This window comes from Callorhinus ursinus, unplaced genomic scaffold (genome assembly GCF_003265705.2).
Source record: "Callorhinus ursinus isolate GAN/ISIS: 27379988/994484 unplaced genomic scaffold, GSC_fseal_2.0 scaffold60, whole genome shotgun sequence".
NCBI classification, from domain to species: Eukaryota; Metazoa; Chordata; class Mammalia; order Carnivora; family Otariidae; genus Callorhinus; species Callorhinus ursinus.
Window position 1 is genome coordinate 8253787 of NW_027397122.1, and position 15933 is coordinate 8269719.

The 15933-nt window shown below is 60.7% G+C and overlaps 1 protein-coding gene, 1 long non-coding RNA gene and 1 other non-coding gene across 4 annotated transcripts in view; all 3 read left to right on the forward strand.

The window, feature by feature from the left end:
- LOC141371203 (uncharacterized) overlaps window positions 1-1396 on the forward strand; it is a 4382-nt gene extending 2986 nt beyond the window's left edge. Inside the window, exon 3 of the long non-coding RNA XR_012375967.1 lies at window positions 898-1396. This is a non-coding gene — a long non-coding RNA (uncharacterized lncRNA). The remainder of the gene's footprint in view (window positions 1-897) is intronic.
- A 1926-nt stretch (window positions 1397-3322) lies between these two features.
- On the forward strand, window positions 3323-3454 carry LOC112809821 (small nucleolar RNA SNORA9). The gene has a single exon (XR_003204665.1). It is a non-coding gene; the product is annotated as a small nucleolar RNA SNORA9 (small nucleolar RNA).
- Window positions 3455-7623: 4169 nt separating this feature from the next.
- Window positions 7624-15933, forward strand: part of MYO1G (myosin IG) — a 13488-nt gene continuing 5178 nt past the window's right edge. Inside the window, exons 1-16 of one of the 2 annotated variants that reach the window (XM_025853076.2) lie at window positions 7624-7757; window positions 9248-9456; window positions 9576-9669; window positions 10358-10523; window positions 10723-10776; window positions 11062-11157; window positions 11320-11439; window positions 12039-12263; window positions 12374-12519; window positions 12915-13029; window positions 13133-13303; window positions 13495-13565; window positions 14484-14558; window positions 14728-14860; window positions 15434-15600; window positions 15841-15930. In XM_025853076.2, coding sequence (XP_025708861.1) covers window positions 7666-7757; window positions 9248-9456; window positions 9576-9669; window positions 10358-10523; window positions 10723-10776; window positions 11062-11157; window positions 11320-11439; window positions 12039-12263; window positions 12374-12519; window positions 12915-13029; window positions 13133-13303; window positions 13495-13565; window positions 14484-14558; window positions 14728-14860; window positions 15434-15600; window positions 15841-15930 — 2024 coding nt within the window. In that variant the 5' untranslated portion in view covers window positions 7624-7665. Of the gene's footprint in view, window positions 7758-9247; window positions 9457-9575; window positions 9670-10357; window positions 10524-10722; window positions 10777-11061; window positions 11158-11319; window positions 11440-12038; window positions 12264-12373; window positions 12520-12914; window positions 13030-13132; window positions 13304-13494; window positions 13566-14483; window positions 14559-14727; window positions 14861-14894; window positions 15085-15433; window positions 15601-15840; window positions 15931-15933 lie in introns of those variants that run through there. The other variant, XM_073885053.1, reaches the window with a different exon arrangement.

The window sequence follows — 15933 nt, forward strand, 5'->3', positions numbered from 1 at the left end:
TAGCTGTCGGTTTTTTTCACCCAGCTCAAGTATCACCTCTTCCACTAAATCTTTGGATACAATTTTTCCCTCCTCCAGTCCCAGAGCACTTTCTTTGCATGTCCTGATGCTAGAGTTTACCATGTTAGGACATTTTCTCTACTAGACTGTAAGGTCTTTTAGAGACTGTGTGGGATTCCTCTTTGTATCCAAGAAGTTCTAGCGAGACAAATGACACGCACCTGACCAGACTAAGGTGGGAGGGCACTGAGGTTACCTAGACAGGGTCTCACACAGATGCCTTCCCACTAGACTCGAGTTTTCAAGAAAGCCCTGAACAACTGAAGATTTATCCTCAATTGGCCTGCTCAAAGGTAGTTTTCCCCAACTCACATCTTGGCTAGATTCCAACTAATTGGTGTGGGGTTTGTTGTTGTTGTTTTTAGTGAATCTTTTCCCTGTTCCCAAGGCTGGGAAGTCTTTAGTGTTTTCTTTCTTGTTCCTCTCGCCCATCCACTATCTCCCTCATGAGAACAAAATAGCTAGCAAATAACTAACTAGATGTCTCTGAGTTGTTGGGTTTTTTTAAGATTTTATTTATTTATTTGAGAGAGAGAGACAGATAGTGACCGAGATAGCAAGAGAGAGCATAAGCAGGGGAGGAGAGGGAGAAGCAGCTTCCCACCGAGCAGGGAGCCAGATGTGGGGCTCGATCCCAGGACCCTGAGATCATGACCGAGCAGAAGGCAGATGCTTAACGACTGAGCCACCCAGGCGCCCCAAAAGAGCTTTTTTCTAAAATGATAATAAAATTCATTAGAGATGGGAAGATGCTCCATGGAAATTTTTTTCCAAGTAATAAGAAAGGGTGCCAAAATATCAAAAACCACATAATCAAAGCTCTGTTGCATTGTACAGGGAGGCTGCCTGAGACTGACACAGAGACAGACCTCTCAGCAGTTCTTAACTATCAGACCATTGGAAAGAACTTTCTCCAAATCCACATCTCAAAAGAATAACTCCATCATTCTCCCAAGCCAACTGGGATATATGCCTGAAAAGAATATTAGCAACTTGGCTCTGGAAGAATACATAGTTACAGCCAAGGAAACGCCAAAGTACAGCTCGTAGGGTCTCCCACAGGAGGGCCACACAGTGTGGCTGTGCTTCTGAGGAGGCATTATAATCTGAGCTGGTTTGGTCCTTTATCATGCACAGGCCTGGAAACTAGAAGTTACAAATTCATTGAGAATTCACTCGAAGTGTTTGAAGAAATTCTTTTCTTCATTAAGCAAGTCAACCCGTTGGATTTATCATGGACACAGCATGGTATGAAGTGCGGCATGGCATGTGTCAAAAAACAACTCGGGGGCGCCTGGATGCTCAGTCGTTAAGCGGCTGCCTTCGGCTCAGGTCAAGACCCGCATCGGGCTCCCTGCTCAGTGGGAAGCCTGCTTCTCCCTCTCTCACTCCCCCTGCTTGTGTTCCCTCTCTCACTATGTCTCTCTCTGTCAAATAAATGAATATCTTTGAAAAAGAAAAAAGCTCCTCTCTTCCAGTCCTGGGGGAGCCCAATTTTGGGGGTCACACATATACACCCTTACAGCCATATCCTGGCCTTCCATAATCCATAACCATGTGCCTTCCTGGTTCTCTTTGATTATCTCATGGCAGAGCGTCGGAAGACAAACAGCACTGAAGTCAGCTAGAACAACCTGCACCAAGCCTTAGCCTTGTTAACCTCTTTGGCTGAATGTTATTTTCCATGTTAGCAATCTGGAAGTAATATTCCTGCCCGGTCTCAAGAGATTTAATAAAATATGTAATGGGATTTGTATACTCTAAAATGCTTGAATGAATTTAGCGAGTGCAAAATGAGTTTCAGGTACTGCTCGGCTTCTTTACCTACAGAACAAGTTCTCGCCTTCCTAGCCTGATATTTAAGCCCCCTGAGTGTGTAGTCCTTGCCCATCTCTCCTCTCGAACACCCTGCCACCCTACAACGCTTCACTGAATCTCCAACAAGCTGCACCCTTTCCAGTTTCAGTACCTTCCCTTGTGCGTTCCTCCGCCGGTGGGGGCGGGGGGGGGGGAGAGTCGAATTATAACCCAAATCTCCTCCCAACCCAGACGACCTCTCCACAAAGGCAGAAAAAAAGATACTTGTTTTGTTTTGTTTTTAAGATTTTATTTATTTATTTGAGAGAGAGAATGAGAGAGAGAGAGAGAGCACATGAGAGGGGGTAGGGTCAGAAGGAGAAGCAGACTCCCCGCGGAGCAGGGAGCCCGACGCGGGACTCCATCCGTGGACTCCAGGATCATGACCCGAGCCGAAGGCAGTCGCTTAGCCAACTGAGCCAGCCAGGCGCCCCAAGAAGATACTTGTATTAAACCAGAAAGCGATGCGCATCCCGCGCAACCCGCCAAAGGGATGCGAGGGCAGAGCGCAACCTCGCTGTCCTACGGGGCTCGACGAACCCAGCCCCGCGGAGGGCGGGGGGCCCTTAACCAGCCGGGATACGGGGCGCCAGCAGGGCCGCCAGGGACGCGCACTCGTCCGCAGACAGCAGTGCAGCGGAAGCACTGGCGGCTTGCGCCCCGATGTGAACGCGGCAGCCGGCTCTCTGACCGGCCCCCCGCAGCCGTTAGGGGACTTCCGCCCGCGCCCTCCCTGCGGTCGCACGCGCGCCCGGCGCTCGCGTGACGTCACTGCGGCCGGCTTCCGGGGGGCTGCGTGATGACGCAGCGCGCGGGTGTGCGGGGGCGCTCCATGTGTCTCCGGCGGCAGGCAACTTCGGGGCGGCGCGGGCATCCGATGCCATCCGAGGTCGTCGGGGTTCCAGGCGGCGCCCGCCCCCGGCTGAGACCGGGTGAGCTCCGGCCGGGGTGCGGGTCGCGGCGGGGCGCCGGCCGACCTTCCGAGGGATGGGGTCGCGGCTGCCGCCGGGGGCGTGAACCCGGGGTCGGCCGACCGCGGCGTGCGCTGACCGCCTGTCCCCCCTCGCGGCGGTGCCCGGTCCCCTGCTGTCGCGGGAAGCTCTTGCGGAACCCGCCCGGCCTGCGGCTGCGGAGTGTGAGCGGAGCGGCGGCCTCCGTGCCAGGAAGACTGCAGGGAGAGGCCGCTCTGGGTAATGGCTGGGCGTACGGGTACCCCGTGGGCTTGCGATTTGAGGGGCTTTTGCTCCCGGGTGTCGGCGTCGCAGGGGCACCGCGGAAGGGCGCTGCTGCCGCCCGGCCCGCTCGCTAGGGCTGCCCGACCTGGAGCCCCGATCCTGCCCCGCGACCACTTCCCCGCTCAGCCCCCAGTACCGAGTGTACTGCTGTGTGCCCGGGGCCACGTGGGCTGCAAGCCTCCAGCGTGCTTGGGTCTGGGGTGACCCTGTGCATTCCTACAGTGCTTGCCAGAGCATCCTGAAACGGTTTGAGGCCTTGCCCTGCTCCATCCAGAGCAAGGTTATAGAAATTTCAGACAGGTGTCCGTGTCTGGTGTGGTGGCCACGTGCCACATATTGTTAGATAAAGCTAAATAGGCGTTTAAGTTCAGTTTCTTACTCCCAATACTAGCATCGCAGGTGCTCACAAGTTCTAAGCAGGGCTGCCGGAGGGGAGTGGCTCTCGGCAGAGGAAGACACTCCTGCTTGTGTCATACCTCCTAAACCTTAATTCTTTGCTCAGCTCGGTATTTTGAGCACCACGGTGAGGTGGTTTCTGTCCGGTACAGAACAGGGGCCCATGCCCGGGGTAGCCAGCCAGAAAATCGCGGGTCATGATGGAATGCCAGGCCTCTCCAGGCCCACCGTGTGCTCCTTTACAGATTCCTGACCAGGATGGAGCAGTGGAATCTGGAAGCGGGTGGGAAGCATAGGTGGGAGGAGGGTGCCCTTGCGTCCCTGCCTGGGTTTGAGCGCCGCTGGGTGTGGTCAGGGGTGGGCCAGGATCCTCATGGCAAGGCCACGTAGCTCTTGGCTCCTCTGGGTGGCCGGTCACGCCACATCTCTGTCGCAGTCGAGGCTTCTGGCAAACTTGGGGTCTGCCTCTTCAGTCCAGGTGCAGACGCTGAACACACCGGCCTGTGAGCTGCATTCGGGAGACGCTCCCTGAGGCTCCTGTGTCTGCAGTCCTGGGAGCAAGGCGTTGGCTGAACTTTGGCCCATCTTTTCAAGGATGTTGGAGTAGCAGACAGCCTGGGGATGGACGAGGTAGTGCCTCCCTCCAGAGCAGGCCTGCTCTCTACTGGGAGAGTTCTGGCTTTCTGGTACCGCACGGCCACCACATGTGCTGGGTGCCCCCTGGCTCCCCTGTGTCACCCTGTGGGAAGAATCAACTGTCTTTGTGTCTAATCAGAGAGCCTCACGTGTCCTACCAGCATCCCTAAAACTTGGGTGGGGTACCTTGTCAGCGGAGGGGGGGGGCAGGGTATACATCAGACCCTTCTCCATTTCTGAACGGCAACCCCCCAGCATAGGACACGTGGTGTCTGCCCTCCCCCACTGTTTCAGCGGCAGGAATCCCCAGGGGCCAGAGCCTGGAGAGCACCAAGAGGTGGCCTGGTCCGCGTCTGCGGGGCTGATCTGGGGTCTGCAGCAGTAAGTATGCTGCAGAGGCCTGTCTTCTGTTCATTTCCATGAGCCCCCGCCCCCAGAAGAATTTCAAAACCCTCGACTGGCTCTGGCCTTCCCATGTCAAGTCAGGTGATTGAGTCCCAGAGAGGTTCATTGCCTTCAAGCTCATGAGACTGTTTTTGCATAGCGGTGGTCTAGTACCTGGACTCCTGGGGCCCTGATTCTGTGGCCCAGCATTGGTGGATTCTGTGGTTTTGGATTTCACCTGCAGCCTTTTCCCCAGGACCCTGCTGGGTCAGTGGTGTGTTGGGCTGCTGCCACGTCCCGTCACAGAGACCTCAGCCCACTGTGGGGTCAGGAGGGGGATCCGGGTTCAGTTCCTTTTAGTTCCTTTCCGTCTCTCTGTGGCAACCAGCGTTTGGTCCCTGGCTGTGTGCTCACGTCGCTTGATTTCACAGCTCGCCTCCAAGCTGTTTCCACGTGCCTCCTCGTGCCTGAGGAAGTGGACCCTGGGATGTGGCCTGCACACGGACATGACCTGTGAGGGTGCAGCTGGGTTTGAGCGGCTGTCGGGCCCCCTTCTGTCTAAGCAGGTATGCGTCCTCACTGGCTCCCATTCAGGGAGGAGAGGGGGGTTTCCGGTTCGGGCCCAGACTGGGGAGTGGGCAGCTCAGGGCCTGGTGTGCACATCTGACTGACGTTTCTCTGCCCCCAGGTTTGGGTGCCACACTGCTCCCGAAACGAGGATTCTTGCTCTGCGTCGGGGCCCAGGCCCCTCTGACCTGTGCAGGAAACAAGGGGTGATTAATAAACAGTCTTTTCAGCGTGTGCTGCGACCAACTTGTCTCCTTTCCGTGTGCTAGATACAAGGAGCGGGAGCCCTGGCTGTGAAGGGAGTGGTGGCCAAACTCCTTCAGCCCCGAGGTGTCTCCTTGCTTGATGCCCGGGTCTTTGCAGAGTGCCAAGTGGGTGATGGGCTACCGACACCTGCCATCGGGAGCTTGCCCTGGGGATCCTGGATGGGTTCTGCTGCCTTGACAGGCTCGTCTGCCTCTTGTCCTCCCTAGTGTGGGTCAGACTTGGGAGCGAGGCTCATCTTCACATGTGGGCACACACAAGTTTGTCCATGTGGGAGTGATGCACATGCTCGGTTGGCTTCGTTTGAAAAGTAACACATCCAGGCGCAGCCGGACACTTTTACGTTCGGTTTGTTCCTGATGTCATGGCAGCTGCACCCCCGACACACACACACACACCCGGATGGGAAGAGTGGGAGGTGGCCTCTGAGGTGCCCTGCGGAGGCCCTTCCCTGCAGCAGCCCGCAGTTCTGCATGTCCTGAGATGAGCTGGACCTGAGTCTTCAGTGAGCTGGGGAACTGGAGGGGGCTTGGCATCAGCAGGGGCCAGGGTGGGGTCCCCAGCAGCCCCCTGCCCTCCTGCTTGGTGCCCCAACTGAAATCCTCCAAGGGGTTTGTCCAGCCCAAGAGGAGGGGAGACAGACCAGGAAGGGAAAAGACATGCGATGTCCTCCTAGCCTTGGGACAGAGGAGGCATGGGCCTTAAGTCCTCACTGCAGACTCCGCAGTTAGGCTCAAGGTCACGGTGGCAGGGTCTAAAGCCCAACAGCAAGCTCCGCCCAGGGGCCAGATCTCCAACCTCAAAACGGTCTTGACATTTCTACCAGGAAAAACCCAAAACTATCCAGTGACGTGAAAATCGTATCAAGTTGAGGTTTCAGAGCACGGACTGAGTTGTTCCTCAATTTAAACCCTGGGCTGGAGGAACCCATGGGTTGAGAGGTTGAGGAAGTAAAACCCCGGGACCAGATTCTCCGGAGCGTTGGTGTGAAAAAGCCCTTCAAAAGCACCAGCCCCATGGCGCCTGGGTAGCTCAGAGGGTTAAGCATCTGCCTTCAGCTCGGGTCGTGATCCCGGGATCCTGGGATCGAGTCCCGCGTCGGGCTCCCTGCTCCTTGGGAGCCTGCTTCTCCCTTTGCTTCTGTCTCTCTCTCTCTGTCTCATGAATAAATAAAATCTTTAAAAAAAAAAAAAACACCAGCCCCAGAGCTGGGAGGGTGAATGAATCCCGAGGGAACAGTCAGGCCAACAGCCCTTTGGGATGGTGCACAAGGGCGTGGGCCCTGATTATCAGGCTTTTGAATAAACACTTTTCCAATCTTACTGGGTATGTATTCATCCTAATGAATTTGAAAGGGTAAAAAAAAAAAAAATCCTTGCCTGTCAATTTTTCCAGTTTAAAAACGTGAGCTCATTGAAAGGCAATTATTACAGGAGCCTCGAGTACAGAATCCCCCAGGCAGCATGTGGATGACTCACTTTTGGCAAATACTCTGGCCTCCCCGGAGTGGGGGTTGAGAGAACTGCCCGCCTGGAGGATGCCATGAGGTCAAGGAGGCTGTCTGGAGACAAATCTGAGCCAACCAGTCTGCAGCTTCTAACGGTGCTGTGAGGAACCAGGTGGGACAGGCAGGGGGCCTTCTGGGTAGCGTCCGGAGGTCCGGGCCTGCAGCCCGACTCCGAATCTCAGTCTGAGGAACCAGACCGCCAGCCCTGCGGTGCAGTGTGACGTGACACTGGTTTTGTCATTTACATCCTGCTGTGGTCTTGCACATTTTGAAGAATGTTACCCGAGGCCCCGCCCCCAAAGGCCTGGCCACCAGCATTTCCCACTTTTTAATCAAGATACAAGGTACCTAGCCAAAGATGCACCTAGTGTGGAACTCCGGCTGTTAACAGAGGTTTGATAGCCGTGACGGCGTCAAGCCACACAGGTGACGCCTACTCTTGGGGTGAGGGGTAGGCGCGGAGACCACAGAGGGTCAGAGCTTACTGAGGAAGCCAGCAGGAACCCTCCAGGGCACCCGCCTCACTGTCAGGCGTGCCCGCCCTCTGGGTGCGGGAACCAGGAAGCGGGGGTCAGAGCCCCTCGGGAGGGAGCGGCAAGTGGGGAGGGCAGCCCCTCCCTGGGGCCAGAACCCACTTCCTACTTCACCGCACCGCTCGGAGGCGGCCCGGAGGGCTGAGCCTGCTCGGAGCACCCTTCCTTCCACCCTTCTGCACAGGAAGGCCGGGGGAACCTGGCCTGGGTGCCTCCCGCTAGCAGGATGGACGAGGAAGGGCCGGATTGCGGCAAACCCGACTTTGTGCTTTTGGACCAAGTGACCATGGAGGACTTCATGGAGAACCTCAAGCTCAGGTAGACAGAGGGCTCTGACTTCCTCTCCCGAGCCCCCAGGCTCACTGGTCTCCATCAGCCCAGGGTAGGGGCAGGAGGTGGGGTTGCACACACCCCCACCCGGACCACTGTATGGGTGACGGCAGGGGGTCCTGGCGGGGGTGGGGGGGGCCCGGGAGGACAGCCCTCCCAAGGCCAGGGCGGCCAGCCAGGGCTGGAGCAGGCTTCCCAGACCCCTGCCTCCCACATGGCCTGGGTGTCTTCTGCTCCTCCTGCCCAGCAGGGACAGGCAGGTGCTGGTCCCCCTGACTGGGTGCACTGTCCATCTGCCACTGGGGATTGTGCTGGGCCCTGGGGGCTCTCAGGGAGGGGGGCAGGTGCTGTCCCAGGGGGCAGGCGCTGTCCCGGGGTGCAGGTGGACAAGCTGAGATGACACTCGGAGGGGGGGGTGCATGGGGTGCCACAGGGCGTGGCTGGTAGAAGCGACATGGGGTCTGATTGCCCTGGAGGAGCCAGGGGATGGTGAGATGGGGTGGCCCCGGGGAGCTGGACAGCTGGATGGCTTCATCCTGGACAGCCAGTGGGAGGACAGGGCGGCTGCTGTGCAGGGTTAGGGGATGGGGCCCCCTGAGCACACACTGTTGAGATTAGAGGACAGGAAATGGGCTATTTTGTATGGGGCCCAAAGCTAGGTATAACTTCACAGCGTTCTTCTACACTAGCCTGTGAGACAGGCATGACCATGTCCGTTTTAACAGTGGAGCACTGAGCCCGGGCCACACGGCGTGCAGGGGGGCAGGCGGGGGACAGATGAGAGAGGGTGTGGAGGGAGCGCGCCGGGGGAACTCCCTCATCTGAGGTGGTGGCGGAGGAAGAGGAACCCCTGACTGATGGGGGTCGGACCACAAGCCGCCAGGGAAGGGCGGGTCCCAGACAAAGCGGGAGCTGAGCTGGCTGGCCGAAAGGTCAAGAGAGGGGCAGACAGAGGTCCAGGACCCTGAGTTCCCAAAAGGAAGGGTTGAGAAGTAGGAGGATGTGCGGGGGGAGGATGACCCCTGCATCCCCAGGCCCCCTCCCTGCGCCCCTCCTAGTCCCAGCCATCTGGGTGGGGCTGGGCGGGGTCCCCTGCTGCCTCTGGGTCCCCACCCAGGCCTCAAGACAGGAAACAGTCCAAGGCCCCTCCCTCGGCCTCCAGCCCCTTTCTCCTCTCCACCTCCACCCCTTGGCTCTACCTATCCCTTCATAAATCGGGTGGTGGAGATTCCTGTGCCGTCAGGCCCCCCCCCCCAGCCCCCACAGGGAGCAGCGTCGGCCCCAGCGCTACCCTGCAGTGGGGGTGGGATTCCAGTGAGATGGCACTGGGAAGGGTCAGGTCAACCCGCACTCCTTCCTACTCTCATCCCTGGGGTGGGCCAGGGCGCCCGAGGCTCCCCACATGGGCCCAACGCCCCAGCACCTGGGTGTGCGTCCCCACAGCCCTGAGCGCTGAGGCCTGGCCCCGCCTGTGCCAGGTTCGAGAAGGGCCGCATCTACACCTACATCGGCGAGGTGCTGGTGTCCGTGAACCCCTACCAGGAGCTGCCCCTATATGGGCCTGAGGCCATCGCCAAGTACCAGGGCCGCGAGCTCTATGAGCGGCCACCACACCTCTACGCCGTGGCCAATGCCGTGTACGGGGCAATGAAGCGCCGCTCCAGAGACACCTGCATTGTCATTTCAGGTACCTGCCTGGTGGCCGGGGCCCGGGCAGCCTCCACAGACCCCACTGGAGGGGGCGCCCAGGGGGCTGGTCAAGGGGGGTGGCCACTCTTTCTGTTTGACCATCCATCTGCCTGGCAGGGGAGAGTGGGGCAGGGAAGACAGAAGCCAGCAAGCACATCATGCAGTACATCGCCGCTGTCACCAACCCCAGCCAGAGGGCCGAGGTGGACAGGTGAGGGCAGGCAGGGCTGGCGCAGGGGCGGCCCTGGGCCTCAGGCCTGGAGGGGAAAGAGATGTGAGTCAGCCTGGCTCAGGCCAGGTTCAGAGGGCTCCTCTGCAGGAGGGCTCCAGGTGACCCGCCCAGAACCTGTCCACCCAGCAGAGGCAGGGCACGGTGCCACGGGGGTCCCGCCACTAGGAAGAGGGAAGAGGCAAGGTGCACGGAGCCAACAGACGGGGGCTGGGCCCCTCGCAGGAGACCCCATGGAAGGGAGAAGCTGGGCAGATGGTCAGGAAGGGCCTGGACCCGGATGGGGGCCCCCCTGTCCGCCTCCTCACCAGCTGCTCACCGGCTGTTACCAGTGGGGCCTCGTGGCAGCAGCTTCCTGTGTGAGCGCCCCAGCTCTTCCTGTCGGGAGGGGCGAGGTGGGGTTCCAGGGGCGGGGGCACCGGCGGCTGGCCGCTGCCCACCCTGGCACGGGAGGTGGAGGGCAGTGTGCAGCTCCCGCTCCTCTCTGCAGGCGGCAGCATGCCCAGGCGAGGAGCTGCCCTTCTCGCCACACCAAGCACAGCACCGGGCAGGTGGCCTTCCCAGCCAGTCCCCAGCCTGTGCCATGGGGGGCCTTGGGCAGGGGTGCTGGGCAGGCACAGTCCCGGGACGAGTTCTGTGCCCTACAGCCCGGCCCCTCTGCCCCGCACAGGGTCAAGGACGTGTTGCTCAAGTCCACGTGCGTGCTGGAGGCCTTCGGGAACGCACGCACCAACCGCAACCACAACTCCAGCCGATTCGGCAAGTACATGGACATCAACTTCGACTTTAAAGGAGACCCCATCGGGGGGCACATTCACAGCTACCTGCTGGAGAAGGTGGGTCCTGAGGCCACAGGTCTCCCGCGCTGACCCTCCCAGGTCTGGGGCCCTGGGGAGCGGGGGCGAAGAACTCACTTTCTCTGAGGTCCCAGGCTCTGCCTGCACCACCCAAGGGGCTCTGGGTGGGTCCCCTGGGTGGGGTCCCCTGGGTGGTGCTGCAACCCAGGCAAGGGCCCAGCTGCCCCTCCCTCCACAGTCTCGAGTCCTCAAGCAGCACGTGGGCGAACGGAACTTCCATGCCTTCTACCAGGTGAGCCAGAGCAGCGGTGTGGGGGTGCCCGGGAAGCCCTTCCGATGGCCCCGCTCTCAGTCCCTTTTCCCCCTCCCTGCCGTGATACCCCCAGCCCCCCGCCCTCACTGGAGGGGGATCTCCCGGGACACCAGCAGGGTGGTGTCTACACTGGGTGAGATGGCGTCTGCCTGGATTCAGGTGATGTCTCCACCAGCACTGAGCTCCCCTGTGTCGGTCCTCTGGCATGTTTGGGGGGGTCTTTGCAGTTCTGAGGGCCTGAGCCAGGGATGTGCGGGCCCCCAGGTGCTGCGGGGCTGTGAGGACGCAGAGCTGCGGAACCTGCACCTGCAGAGGAACCCCGCCGTGTACAACTTCACCCGGCAGGGCGCAGGGCTCAGTGTGAGTGGGGGCAGGGCTCCGCGGGAGCACCAGGCGCCATGTTCCGGGGTCGTGGGTATGGGCGCTCAGTGGGATTGCTGGTGCCCCAATGTAACAGGCACTCCCTGGGAGGACCTCGGGGGTTCCACGTGGCCCTGGGGTGCTGAGCCCCTCGTCCTGCAGGCCTTGGAGAGTGATGAGAGGAGCCACTACCTGGCAGTGATGGAAGCCATGCGGGTGATCGGCTTCAGTGCTGAGGAAGTGGGCTCTGTGCACCGGATTCTGGCAGCCATACTGCACCTGGTGAGCCTGGCTGGGGGCTGCGGGGCCACTGCCCCTGGAGAAGGAGACTGACCTTGGACGGCCCAGCCATGTAGCGGGCCCATCCTGCCCTCCATGGGGCTGAGTGCATGGCTCCCAGCTCCTGGAGGCTAGACCCAGAGCTGGGGGCTCTGTGTGCCCAGATGGGCGGGTGAGGCCTGCAACACGCCCGGTCTATCTAGCAGATGAGGCTGCACTAAGCAGGCCCAGAAGTGCAGGCTCAGTAACGCTGACATTGTGCAGATGCGTCCTGCTTCTGTCAGGCGCGGTCTGGCTGGCTTTGGACAGTTCCTCAGCACGTCTGAACCTCCATTCCCTGTGAGGCGGCCTGAGGAGCAGGGGGTGCATCACGGCTGCAGGCGGCGCCAGGGGACCACAGACGTGATGTTCTGGGCAGGAAGCCTTGGAGAAGGCTCTGCTGTGCTCCAGGGGCCGTTCCCGCATCCAGGGCTGCATCGGTTCCAGAAGCCAGGCCCTGCCACACCCCCAGCCCTGTCTTTCCTTCCTTCTCCCTGGGCAGAGGTGTGCAGGCAAGCTCCGCTGGGACATGGAGCCTGACTGTCCTGGCTCCCCATCCCCAGGGAAACATCGAGTTTGTGGAGACAGAGGGGGCCGGGCCGGAGCAGGGGCACCTGGCCGTGGCTGAGGAGCTGCTGGTGGACCATGTGGCTGAGCTGACAGCCACGCCCCGGGACTTGGTGCTGCGCTGCCTGCTGTCTCGCACGGTGGCCTCAGGAGGCAGGGAACTCATTGAGAAGGGCCACACTGCAGCTGAGGCCAGCTATGCCCGGGACGCCTGTGCCAAGGTCCTCTGGGGGCAAGCTGTGGGGAGCGAGGCGGGGACACCCAGGGGGCCTTCCTGGAGGCGGCGACGATGGAGGCAGCCGGAAGTAGCTGGATCCTGGCCTCTCCCCAGGCAGTGTACCAGCGGCTGTTTGAGTGGGTGGTGAACCGGATCAACGGTGTCATGGAAACCCGAGGCCGGGATCCCCGGCGAGACGGCAAGGACACGGTCATCGGTGTGCTGGACATCTATGGCTTTGAGGTGTTCCCTGTCAACAGGTGGGGAGCCCGACCACCATGTCCCCGGCTCTGACCCCAACCCCTAGGGCCAACTTGGTCCCGCGGAACTCTGCTGGCCTGGGGAGCAGGATGTCCGGCGTCTGTCCCAGCCAGTCCCTGGCCCCGGGCTCAGGCCCCCGAGCCTGCCTCACCTGTGCCACCCGTCCAGCGGTGCCCACCAAGGCAAAATTGGGGGCTCATGTCCCATGGCCACGACCCCCAAATCCACTGGGGAGCATGCGTGCCAGCAGTGGGGCTGGAGGGGGAGAATCACCCCTGCCGTAGGGCTCCGGGGGGGGGAGGGCCTGCCCCCGACGCATGAGCTCTGCACAGAGCCCGAACCCCCAAGCTGGGCCGGCAGGGCGTGACTGTGCGTCCCCTGTGCCCGCCCGCAGCTTCGAGCAGTTCTGCATCAACTATTGCAACGAGAAGCTGCAGCAGCTCTTCATCCAGCTCATCCTGAAGCAGGAGCAGGAGGAGTACGAGCGGGAGGGCATCACCTGGCAGAGCGTGAGTGCCGGCCTGGGCCTCGCGGGTGGGGCTGCGAGGGCCGCAGGGTGCAAGCGGGGTGGCCGGCGGGCAGACTGGGAGCTGCCCTGCACCCCCTGCCCAGGTGGACTACTTCAACAACGCCACCATCGTGGAGCTGGTGGAGCGGCCCCACCGGGGTGTGCTGGCTGTGCTGGACGAGGCCTGCAGCGCCGCAGGCACCATCACCGACCGCATCTTCCTGCAGAGCCTGGACACGCACCACCGCCACCACCCCCACTACACCAGCCGCCAGGTGCTCCGCTGCCCCCGGCGCTCACCCCAGGCCCCGCACCCCAGCTGGTCCCGGGGCAGCACCCCCCTACCCCTCCCAGGCACCGTGCTGCAGGTCTCGGTGGGGCCTCGGTGGCTCGGCCTCTCCAGCACTGCCCCCTGCACAGACCTCCACCCTGTGCCTTGACCCTGGCGCGCCACCCCATTCCCCAGCTCTGCCCCACAGACAAGACCATGGAGTTTGGCCGAGACTTCCGGATCAAGCACTATGCGGGGGACGTCACGTAAGGAACTCTCCCCTTCTTAGCACGCTGAAGACGTGCCTGACACCAGAGTCATGAGTGGAAAGCATGAAATGGGGCTCTTAAGATCAGAGCTCTCAGCCCTGGCTGCACTATAGAAGCCTCTGGAAGCTTTAAAAAAAAAAAAATACCCGTATCTAGGCTCCACTTTGGACAATGCCTGGGGGGGGGCACGCTATTATGGAGGTGCAGGTTAGCTGAGGGGGGCAGACAGGCCACAGTCTGCATTTCCAGCAAGCCCCCAGGCACACCCTCAGGACCAACCTCAGGAATCCATCAGAAATCTCTGTGACATTATTATTAATTTACCTGTGCTCCCTTCATCCTGAGTGGGACTTGAGGTGACTCACGGAGGCACATGTATCTAATGTGTCCTTCACAAGGACAAGTGGGGGGACAGTGCCGCCAGAGGTCAGACCCCTTGCCCTGAGTCTGCATGGGGGCTGCAGGTGCAGGGAGATTTTGGAACTGAGCTTTCTAGACTTTTGTCATCAAAGGGCAAGGCAAGGAATTTGAGGTTCTCAGTGCCACAGAATCAAAGCAGACCACTGCCTCGGGAGTTCCTGGGTATGACTATCATTGCTGATGCTGACGGAAACTCAGCAGGCACTGATCTGGGCCTGTGATGTATACTGGGGCACAGACAGGTTAAGTCCCTGGTCCCAGGTCACACAGCACGAATGCGCTAGAGCCAGGGTCCAGTGCTGTGGGCATGAGCGCCGACTCATCCTCCTGGAGAGACACCTCAGAGGGAAGGAGTCTTACGTGCTGAGAAAGAAAGCGGGTGTGGGAGCGGAGGGAGGGAGGCTAGCCTAAGAGAACAGAGGCAGGAGAGGAGGGTGAGGGGCTTCCTGGGGGCTGTCAGAGGCCCCTTGCCCCTCACCAGCCCTGGCCCCACAGGTACTCAGTGGAGGGCTTCATTGACAAGAACAGAGACCACCTCTTCCAAGACTTCAAGCGGCTGATGTACAACAGGTGCGTGGGGGCCCGAGGCCGGAAGGGCCTTCATACACTCGGGTCTGACACCTGTCTGATGGGCTGACAGCCTGAGGTTTGACACTAAAGCCACAAAGCTTACCAGTGGCAGAGCTGGGGCGAGGACTGCCCTCCAGAGGGCGGCTAGCTATGTGGCCTGTGTCTACAGCTCGGACCCCACCCTGCGGGCTATGTGGCCAGACGGGCAGCAGGACATCACGGAAGTGACCAAGCGCCCCCTGACGGCTGGCACGCTCTTCAAGAACTCCATGGTGGCTCTGGTGGAAAACCTGGCCTCCAAGGTACTGCCCCGGCCCCCGCCCTGGATCTTTGCAGGTCCTCCTGTCTGTGCCTGGCCGGCAAACTGGGCCCTCACCGCCTCTGCACATCACGGGGAAGGTGGTGTTCATTTCCTGTCTGCTGTGAGCTGCATCCCCACCCCCACCCCAGCCAGGAGGAACCCACCACCGTGCAGGTTAAGATGTCCTGGGTCAGGCTGAGGCTTGAGTAAATGTGAGATTTGAACAGCCTTCCCCTGTCCTCCCGGCCTCTTGGGCGGGAAGGGGCTGGGCATGGCTTACAGGGCGAGAAGGCGGCACTAGCTGCTTGCAGAGCTTGGGGCCTAAAGGCAGAAGGGGGGCAGCAGGGGGACACCAGAGCCCGCTTAACCACACAACATCCAGAGAGTCAGCCTGGCCTCTGCAGCCTGGCAGGGCTCCTGGCTGCCCTACCACCTCCTGACCCAGCCGCTCGGCCTCCCCTCCCCCCTGCAAGAGCCTCTTCCCTGGGCAGCCGGCAGGGAGGGACAGCTACACACCTGCCCTGCAGCCACGGAGGCTGATGGTGCTGTCCCTGCGTGTCCTCTGTTGTGGCAGGAGCCCTTCTATGTCCGCTGCATCAAGCCCAATGAGGACAAGGTGGCTGCCAGGCTGGACGAGGACCACTGTCGCCACCAGGTCGCGTACCTGGGGCTGCTGGAGAATGTGCGGGTCCGGAGGGCCGGCTTCGCTTCCCGCCAGCCCTACCCTCGATTCCTGCTCAGGTACCACTCCCTGCTAGCCCGGAGCTCCATCTCCCCGCCTGTCTGTGCCCCCATGGGCCAGGGTCCTGTGAGGAGTGGGACGGGTGGGCAGAGGGTCCCACACCCGGCCAGTGCTGCTCAGATGCGGACACGCGCGACACGGACAGCGAGGATGCTGTGTGACCCAGGGGACGGGGTGGGCAGGTGCTGGGCATGTCGGATCCAGAGCTCAGTGCCCACTGCCCTGTCCTGCGGTGACAGGTACAAGATGACCTGTGAGTACACGTGGCCCAATCACCTGCTGGGCTCTGACAGGGCAGCTGTGAGTGCCCTCCTGGAGCAGCATGGGCTGCA